The sequence below is a fragment of the Myxocyprinus asiaticus genome, chromosome 36, assembly GCF_019703515.2.
Source record: "Myxocyprinus asiaticus isolate MX2 ecotype Aquarium Trade chromosome 36, UBuf_Myxa_2, whole genome shotgun sequence".
Taxonomy (NCBI): domain Eukaryota; kingdom Metazoa; phylum Chordata; class Actinopteri; order Cypriniformes; family Catostomidae; genus Myxocyprinus; species Myxocyprinus asiaticus.
Window position 1 is genome coordinate 122501 of NC_059379.1, and position 10000 is coordinate 132500.

Consider the following 10000-nt stretch of genomic DNA (forward strand, 5'->3'; position numbering starts at 1 on the left):
TTTATTCGCATCGAAGGCGATCCTGCAACTCATGGTGAACCCCTTATCAGGAACATTCATCGACCGAGTTGGATATGATATTCCGCTGCTCATCGGCCTCATGGTCATGTTTGTGTCCACGTGTATATTTGCTTTCGCGGAAAACTACGTGACCCTGTTCATCGCGCGCAGCATGCAGGGTCTAGGTTCGGCGTTCGCCGACACATCTGGAATCGCGATGATCGCGGACAAATACACGGAGGAGGCGGAAAGGAGTCGCGCGCTGGGCATCGCGCTCGCCTTCATCTCGTTCGGGAGTCTCGTGGCGCCTCCGTTCGGCGGCGTCCTGTACGAATTCGCAGGTAAAAGTGTCCCGTTCATAGTTCTGGCCTCTGTTTGCTTGGCAGACGGCGTTTTACTCTTGACTGTGATCAAACCTTTCTCTAACAGGACTCGAGAGAATATGCCGATCGGGACGCCAATTTACCAGCTCATGGCTGACCCGTATATCGCCGTGGTAGCGGGTGCTCTGACCGTCTGTAACATTCCTCTGGCTTTCCTCGAGCCCACCATCTCCAACTGGATGGAGAACACGATGAGCGCCAGTAAGTGGGAGATGGGACTGGTCTGGCTGCCCGCGTTCTTCCCGCACGTGTTGGGTGTTTATATCACGGTCAAACTGGCGGCGAAGTACCCGAACCTACAGTGGTTCTACGGTGCTCTGGGTATGGTCATCATAGGGGCCAGCTCCTGCACTGTCCCGGCTTGCAGAAACTTCACCCAGTTAATCTTCCCCCTGTGTGGCATCTGCTTTGGCATCGCTCTGGTGGACACGGCACTCTTGCCCACTCTGGCCTTTCTGGTGGACGTGCGTCATGTGTCGGTGTACGGAAGCGTTTACGCCATCGCTGATATCTCATACTCTCTCGCGTACGCTATGGGACCTGTAGTAGCGGGACAGATCGTACATAACCTGGGCTTTGTTCAGTTAAACCTCGGTATGGGATTGGTTAACGTGCTTTACGCGCCGGCCCTGCTGTTCCTGCGTTACGTGTGCCAGATGAAACCGTCTTACTCGGAGAGAAATGTGCTGCTGGAGGAAGGACCGACGGGACTCTACGACACCATTCAAATGGAAGAGCGCAAACTGAAGCGGAAAGGTTTGTGTACCGCGACGAGCAGCGTGTGTCCCGTGGACGAGAACGGATTCTTTGAGCGTTCAGAGGAAGAATCCTCCGGTCCCGAGTACACTTAACCACAACAACTAGATCCACAGACTGTGTAGCAAACATTCATAATCTGATGTGCAATATTTATCCACCAAGTTATGACTGTGTCAACTTCTTATTTCTTCTATGATTTCAAAATAAACTGTGGCTGAGCGCGAAACTGTCGCATAGTGTGTAGAAAACGTGAATAGATGAAGTTTGTAGATGCGAGACACTGAAATTAAAGGAATACTGTACAATTTCCATAAAATGTATTTTTCTTTCGCTGAAAGAATCAGTACAAATAAATGTGACAACGAGCTATTGGAGTTTTATTATCTTCAAATTGACGATAATTTGTGAAATATCTTGTAACCAGTTATACGTTTGTGAAATTAGAGATTTGTTTTGAGTTCACTTGTTTTAGCAACTTTGAAATTCAGTAATTCCAGACTCTTCTACACTACAGACAATTTTGATAGTAACAAATATGCAATAAAACAGCCTTTTTGCATATTTTGTACTGCGCTTTTCAAGAAAAAGAATTAATTAACGTTAAAATTAAGTGTGTGTGTGAGTGAGAGAGAGAGGGTGTGTGTGTGTGTGTGTTAGGGTTAGGGTTTCAATCACATACAAATAGTCAGTCTGCAAATAAAATAAGAAAATGTAGACTATGCATCCAACATTAATCAGCTTGCACAAGTTTTGTGAATTTAATAACCTGAAGAGCAGCAGCACCTGTAAAGTGCATCAGTGCTTCTGTGATGGGAGGAGTCACAGACACACACAAGAGACTGACAGACACTGCAGCAGCAGTGAGAGAGAGACACGCGCTCCATTTATCTGTCTGTCTGACTGACTGTCTCTCTCTTTCTCCACCGATCACTGATGAACAGGTGAGCAGTGTTCTCTGTACTAATCAGATCTTTCATTTACTTGTTATAACTTTAAAAAGTTTCTAAAAGATAAGTTCTTTAAATAACTTCTCTAGAATTTCGTGACTGTAGAATATTTTATATGATTGCCATTATTGTTGATATGATGTGAATTTATTTTTCTTAAAATAAGTTTCTACCTTTTTGTCTTTTTTCGATTTCGTGTGTTTTTACAGCAGACTGTAATCCATTATAAGTGACATTTGCATATCTTCACCAAATAATAATGTAGGCTATACTGTTGGATAAATAAAGAGCAGCCAGAGGGTTTATTTAATTCCAAGTGACCTGTTTGACATGAAGTTTTATTGAAGAATTAAATATCACATTACAAACGTCACTTTCTTCCCTACATACCGAATAATTTAACAAATGAGATCGATTTAACGGAAAAAATTATGCCAGCATTCAGATCCATAAAATAATCGTTGTGAGTGTTTAAACATTTTCTGAATTACAAAGCGAGCATGCGCATTAGCTTTAAGTTGAAATGTGATTATATCTCTGGCTATGATGTTTAGAGGTCATCGGATGTTTGACCTTTTTCAGAGAACACCGGGAGGAATCAAATCAATCACCCGCCGGACAAACTGAGAAGTCACGATGCCTGTCCTGGAGAGAGACACCCACAGAGATGTAAGAGCATTATTGCCTTTCTTTTAGCTTTTATTATTATTATTATTATTCAACTGTATTGTTGCAGAAACACGATAAACATCAGGAGTATGTGATTAAATCAGATGTGTAATTCTGACTGGCTCAATTAAAGTCTCACAGATGTAAAAGTGCGTCACTGCTGCTGTGATATTATAATATTTCTCATCTGTGCTTTCTGCTGTTCAGAGGAGGAAGTCCTTGTCCAGGGTCCTGAAACAACAATCTTTCAATACTAAAATCACAAATGCACACAGAGCTGCCACCGGCTTTACGAATTTCATTTGAGATGCTTTTCTGTTTGATTCAGAATTACATTTGAATACTAGCTGTCAAACAAATGTTTGTATTTGTTTTTTAGTTTTGTGTGTTTGTATTTAATTGTGACCTTATTTGCAGTTGGCAGGATGTAAAACATATGGTAAAATATACCTTTATACCAGGGCTAAATAAAATCTCTGATGCTTTAATGAATAAATCTGAATAATATTTCATCAGATGATATATTAATATATTGGTGCATCATTTGCATTTTGTTAATCAAAGCAGCATTTTTGACCAGCAGGAAATAAGTTGTTCTCTCCCAGAGGCTTTGAAAATCTTCCCTCCATTTGTCTTCAAGCTAATCACATCAATTATTAAAGAGAGCTGAAAACACAACAAAACTTCACAGAGACTCTCAACAGTTACTCACTCATTAATGCAGTGGCACCGGAGGGCAGAAACCACCATCAGCGGGCAGAAATATCCAGATATTCCACTTTACCAGCTCGTCCTCAGTCTGGGAGAAGTGGAACATCTGAGTAAATGCACAGGTTGAGAAATCAGGAAAAAAGTCTTACAAGTATTTATGTAATTAGCAGGGAGATCAAAAAAATCTATCCATATTTGACATTTATATCTGCTGGATTGTGCTGGATAAGATTCAGGCTCATCTCCTGTTTTTCTTCACTTGAATAGATTTTGCCTAAAGTGCCAGTCCCAGATCTGCAGCACACACTGGACACGTACCTGAGATCAGTGAAACACCTCGTCTCTGAAACACAGTTCAGAAAAACTAAAGCCATCGTGGAGACATTCGGAAAACATGGAGGTCTCGGAGAAAAACTTCAAAAACAGCTGCTAGAGAGACGAGACAAGACAGAGAATTGGGTACACACACGGAAAACACTGCGATTTAGTAAACATGTACATCCTAACAGCGCTGATCACATCAACAGGATGAGGGCAAAAAATGACTGCTGATCTACTGAACTCTTTGTGTCAACACCGATTTATAATCACAGTCCCATTAAAATAGATCAAGAAAAATATTAAAGAGCAGGTGATCTGTGACTATTGATCAGACTGCAGGAAACATTCAATGATTTCATGTGACAGCAGCACTTGATAAATAAACTCATTACACTAATATTTTATTGTGTCTTTCTCTCTTCATGCTACAAATGAGTTTAATTAAAGTGCAGGAAATAAGACGAATTTTGCTGTGTTTGTGTCAGGTGTACGATTACTGGCTGGAAGACATGTATCTGAAGAACAGACTGGCACTTCCTGTGAACTCCAGTCCTGCGCTGGTTTTCCCCAAACAATCCTTCAAAGAACGGAAAGATGCTCTCATGTGAGTGAATCAAGAGCAGAAATTAATTCACATGCAAGAAATGGTGTCTGCTTAAACTGAGCTGCTCTGCAGTTTGTCTCCTGGAAATAAATGTCATGAAAACAGTGCAGTGATTCTCAAAGTAACACAACAGTTATTAACTTCAAAAGAAAAAACGAAGAAGAAAAGCAAAAAAGCATCTGTTAGCTGACCTGAACACACATTACTGCGTCCCTCGTGTCCTTCTACCAGCTCAATGTGACTGTCCAGATTAATTTGATAACCGTCTGAAGATCCTCAGATTGAAGTGGAAAGGGTCATTATGGTCTCTCTCTCTCACTTTGAGTCTGGTGGGGTCAAATGAAAAATATTGTGCATCAATAAGTGGACAGATCTTCAGTAAGAAGAATTAAATGTTGAAGATTTTTTTCTTGTGTGTTTGTGCAGGTTTGCTGCTCGTCTCATTCTGAGTGTTTGTGAGTACAAGACTCTAGTGGACGGGTAAATCACGTCCTTCATTCAAATCAACCGATCAGCTTTTACCTGCATCACTGAAACACAGTAACAGACATGAGCTCTGAGCAGTGTGTGTGTGTGTGTGTGTGTGTGTTGTAGGAAGACTCTTCCAGTGGATGTGGCTCGTGGTCAGTCATGTGACTCTTGTCTGTGTATGAATCAGTATGAGCATCTCTTCAGTTCATACAGACGAGCCGGACTCGAGCGGGACACACTCATCACCACAGATGCTGCACATGTGATTGTGGCCTGTAAGAATCAGGTCAGTGATTTTGTTTCTCCAGTGCTGCTGCGTTTGTCTGCGTTCGTTTGGTGAGATGATTGGTTCAGTGTTCACGGTTCTAATCAGTGTTTCCTACAGATTTCTGGTTTTGAAGTAGGGAAGCCCCCGTTTAGCCATATATATTTAGTTTAAAAACAAATAAACAAATTATGGTAACACTTTATTTTACAGTGTCCCTGTTACAGTGTAATTACACAAGTGCAGCATACTAAATAATGTAATAACATGAAACAACATGTACTTAATATGTAATTAATTATGGAACAGCATGTACTTACACATTGTAATTATGTATGTGTAACAGACATGAATTATTACATGTGTGTATCAGGCCAGTCTTGTTACATACCTATTTGTGTAATAGGAAGATCTTGTTACATACGTGTACTAGTGAGTTAAATTAAACTTAAGCACAGTTTGTTCAGGTATGTAGTTACACATGAAGTACACTTAAGTACAGTCTTGATCAAGTAACTTGGCGTATAATTCTTTTTAATTCTTTACATTGATATTTTCTTTTGCCGTACTTGTGCAGTGTATTCAGACACTGCCAGAGGAGACTGAAAAACATACATTTAAATGCATCTTGACACACTTTATGGGGCATAATACTTATTTTACTTTTTTACTTTTACTTTGTGAGTATGAAGCCATTGTAATGGTGTGCTAACATGTTTTAGTTTTTGATTTTCTGTCACTAGACTGACAGGATGGTGGAAGTTCAGATATAATTATATACTTAATATCAGAAATTGTTTGTTTTTTTCCCCCAGATATAATTTCTACTTGGAACAAAATGCAGCAGTTGAACAGTAAAACCAATTTTATTTATGCCCATACACAAAATAGACACATGCTGCTTTAAATAATTTATGTGGAAATGACATGTAGAGAAGTTTTTCACAGCTGTGATAGTATGAACATGCAAAGCCCACCCAAACACCAATGCTTTGTAACAAGATTTGCCTGTTCCACGTATGTAACAAGATCTTCCTATTACACAAATAGGTATGTAACAAGACTGGCCTGATACACATATGTAATAATTCTTGTCTATTACACATACATAATTACAATGTGTAAGTACATACTGTTCCATAACTTAATTACATATTAAGTACATGTTGTTTCATGTTATTACATTATTTAGTACTCTGTACTTACATAGGTAATTACATTGTAACAGTGACACTAAAATAGTGTTACAAAAAAACCTTATTACTTTGGTAAATGTTTTTTAAACTACACAGTCACATGAACGATTGTCTAAATCTGACACATTTACATCAGTGAGATGTTTGATTAATGTGTATTGTCCATGACAAATAAATAAATAAATTAAAACAACCTTTCAGTAATGGTATTGATTGAAGTTTCATGAATCTTAAGCATACAAAACAGCTCTTGCTTCATTTCCGAATGTAATGTTAAAGTTAGTTAGAAAGTGAGTCAAATGTTGATTCAGTAACCACTCCGACTGATTCAGTGAGTCATTAAGTTAAGATTTTGTCAGACTGATTCAAACTGGTTGTTTTTAAAGTTAATAAAAGTTATTAAAAGAACTGGTTCAAAAGAGTCCTTTGCTTGTGAATCAAACTACACTGGTTGTGCTGTTTATGGTTTATTTTAGGGGCCAAACCCTGAAGGGGCAAAGGCCTATTGTATCTGTTAGTTTTCTTATTATTCTTCCTCTGCCATGAGAGTCTATGGCAGCACCATGAACTGTTCATAGGAAAATGATGGAATTTAACACACTGATAGGGGTGGGTATGAATAACAAAATTTGGGGTCTCTAGGACAGACTTTATAGCACCTCCACCAATTCAAAAATTATTATTAATATTTTTCACATAACTTTCGAACCATTTGACATAAAAATTATTTTGTGTATAATTTCTCTCCTTATGGTGATTGAAATGGACCCCTTACATTAAAACTCCAGAGTTACACAGAAATGACTGATCAGAATTTTGATTCTCGTTACTGTTCGGAAGTTACACCAAATCGAATTTAATGGTGTTGACGCAAAACAGGAAGTCAGGCTTTATCTCAGCAACGCTTTATCTAAACAAAATTTGGTACGCTTCATTAGGACCATGATCTGAGGATACATGCCAAGTTTGGTGACCACCTGTGGGTAAAAAAAAAAAATGACAAAAATGGCTATTTTTGTCCCAAACTTTTTAACAGTTTTGCCTAAACTCATGAGGCTGGTGTCAATGGATTCCTTTGGTCATGAGGATTTCGACAACACCAAATTTTCCAATATATTGGCACTTCGGAATTGTAATTTAAAGTGAGGTATCTTTTGAACAATTTGTTGGATTTAAAAGAAAATGTCCTGAGGGTACCTGAGCAGTTTGGAGACAGTGCCACACATTGTGGTCAAATTGCTTAGTCAATAAACATTCATTTTTTTATGTACCATTGCTTCCTTAACCGAAATCTTCAGAGAATCAAAACCCTGCATGAACAACACCAGAATCTCAGCAATGATTTTGTGTACTGACTCTCAGCTTGGTATGTCTCTTTGGCGTCATTTAGTTCAGTGGTTAAAGCTCTGTTTTACAGTACCAAAAGTTGGGTGTTCGAACTTTTCGAATCCCGCCTCAACTAGTCTTACCGCTGTGCCTCTGTTATACTTTGTATTGTCCTTCATGAATACAAGCAGGGCTTGGCCCCAATCATTGCTGCTTGCAGCTAAATTTTTTGTTTTTGCATATGTTTTGTGATCACAATGCTGGTAAAAAGTTTTTTATGATATTCACTAGCGGTGGAACGCTGCTGCTGGTAAGCACTAGTTCTAATTCTACCAGAACATTACTGACCTGAATGAAGGACGAGCACTGAAGTATATCTGTGGTCACCTCAGTCTGATTCAACTAATCACAGTCAAAATTGTGGTTTGAGAGGCTCTTAAAATAACTGCAGGTCTTCAGGCGGTCATTGACAGATGCTCTTAAATTGCTTCTGCATCAGCCCGTCTCTCAGACGTCAAACAGAGCCCAGTGCAGTCGAGGGGTTTTACCTGGAAATGATTCAGGAAGCGTCTGTAATGAGGTCCAGTCTGAAAACTCAATAACACAATCAGAGATCCGGAGCCGCAGGGAGTCGCCGACACCAGCAGCATGTTTGTCTCGATGATCAGTCTGTGCTAAAACAACTAAACACAATAGTGACCAAACAAAACAACTGCGTTAGTCATCATCAAATCAAAGTTAAAAAAAAAAGACCATTTCTGCTGTGATGTCAATTTGTAGGCGAACCAGTGAAGGCTAATTCATCATGGGTGCCCTCTAGAATTTCATATGGGTTTTTAGAATGGTAGTTTTGTATTTATGAGTAAAATAAGTTCTGTGATGAACATTACTACAACATAAATTACACACAGTCACCTCATACATGAATTGTGAAGCTGACGTGAGTTTTAAAAAAGTATGTTGCTAACAAGTTGCTAAATAAGCACTACAAATACCTCAAGCTTGTTGCTCATGTTCATGTTCTCAGTTCTTTGTGCTGAATCTGATGGAAGGATCCAGTAAACTGAATGAAGCGGATGTGCAGTCGCAGCTGCAGTGGATTTGTGAGCAGACGCTGAACTCTGAGCAGACGCAGCCAGCAGTGGGACTGATGACCTCTGACATCCGGACAGACTGGGCTCGAACCCGAGACCAGCTGATGAAAGGTCTATTTCAACATCACACATAAATATTACCAATAACTCACATTGATTGACATGCAGACAGACAGATCAAACTCTCCTGTTCAATGAGTCATGGTCATAGATGAGTCATCAACAGGTGAAATTATTCATGTCAGGTGTGTTTGATAATGTGTGTCAGACCCCGTGAACAGAGCATCTCTGGATCTGATGGAGCGCTGCATGTGTGTCGTCTGTCTGGATGATCCGACTGGACTCGAGCCGAGCGACACCAACAGAGCTGCACTGATGCTGCACGGAGGGGGACCTGATAAAAATGGGGCAAACCGCTGGTACGACAAACCTCTACAGGTAAAACTGAACACACAATAAATGAAAGCACTTTACAGCTGCTGTCTGTCACATCATCAGTGTTAAAATACCTTGTGAACACTGTGACGACATGTCAACTTCTGACTCAGTGGTGTGCGTTTGGGGCGGGACTATCTGTTGTCTGACCAATGGCAGATGGGGGAGTGTTGGGAAACCTGTTTGAAAACATCATTCATGATTCCACAATTCCATTTAGAGACAGACATAACACACTGTATCTGCAAATATGAATGAACATCAGATTAACCCAGTTAAGAAACAAATGAAATCATTGATCATGAATCGTTGTGAACAGACTCTGTGTGTTTTTCTCTCAGTTTGTGGTCGATTTAGATGGCGTATGTGGAGTCGTGTGTGAACACTCCCCATTTGAAGGCATCGTTCTGGTGCAGTGTGCCGAATATATCCTAAAAAACATGTTCGTAAACAACACAAATACACCTGCGACCATCACAACACACATCTGCTCAGACTGTAACTGTTTCTGTTCAATAAGAGCTGAAGTCACTCATGAACTGTCTGAGGAAACATTTCATCATTATATGAGTAGCTTTTCTTTTACTCTTTGAGCTGTTTTTAGAGTGTGTGAAATGATGAACAGAAAGGTCAGTTGTGTGGTGTGATGAAGACATTAAAACACAAGCTTGATGAGTGGATTATGAGAATGGTTTGATCTGAACTGACGGATGTTTCTCTCATGCAGTCGGAGCAGCTCCTGTAAGCCGATCTCAAGCCGCAGCAACTCTGGACTTCCTCATCCGCGCAGATTACTGTGGAAATGTTCATCTCAGATTC

At 39.8% G+C, this 10000-nt stretch overlaps 2 protein-coding genes across 2 annotated transcripts in view; both read left to right on the plus strand.

The window, feature by feature from the left end:
- LOC127427015 (probable vesicular acetylcholine transporter-B) overlaps positions 1-1491 on the plus strand; it is a 1799-nt gene extending 308 nt beyond the window's left edge. The window contains exon 1 of the mRNA XM_051674290.1: positions 1-1491. This exon is cut by the window's left edge and continues 308 nt beyond it. Within this exon, the coding sequence (XP_051530250.1) occupies positions 1-1234 (1234 nt within the window). The 3' untranslated portion in view covers positions 1235-1491.
- A 528-nt stretch (positions 1492-2019) lies between these two features.
- Positions 2020-10000, plus strand: part of LOC127427014 (choline O-acetyltransferase-like) — a 10244-nt gene continuing 2263 nt past the window's right edge. Inside the window, exons 1-10 of the mRNA XM_051674289.1 lie at positions 2020-2083; positions 2672-2758; positions 3737-3928; positions 4276-4394; positions 4821-4874; positions 4989-5151; positions 8680-8857; positions 9015-9184; positions 9523-9623; positions 9909-10000. The exon at positions 9909-10000 is cut by the window's right edge and continues 37 nt beyond it. Of these exons, the coding sequence (XP_051530249.1) occupies positions 2726-2758; positions 3737-3928; positions 4276-4394; positions 4821-4874; positions 4989-5151; positions 8680-8857; positions 9015-9184; positions 9523-9623; positions 9909-10000 (1102 nt within the window). The 5' untranslated portion in view covers positions 2020-2083; positions 2672-2725. The remainder of the gene's footprint in view (positions 2084-2671; positions 2759-3736; positions 3929-4275; positions 4395-4820; positions 4875-4988; positions 5152-8679; positions 8858-9014; positions 9185-9522; positions 9624-9908) is intronic.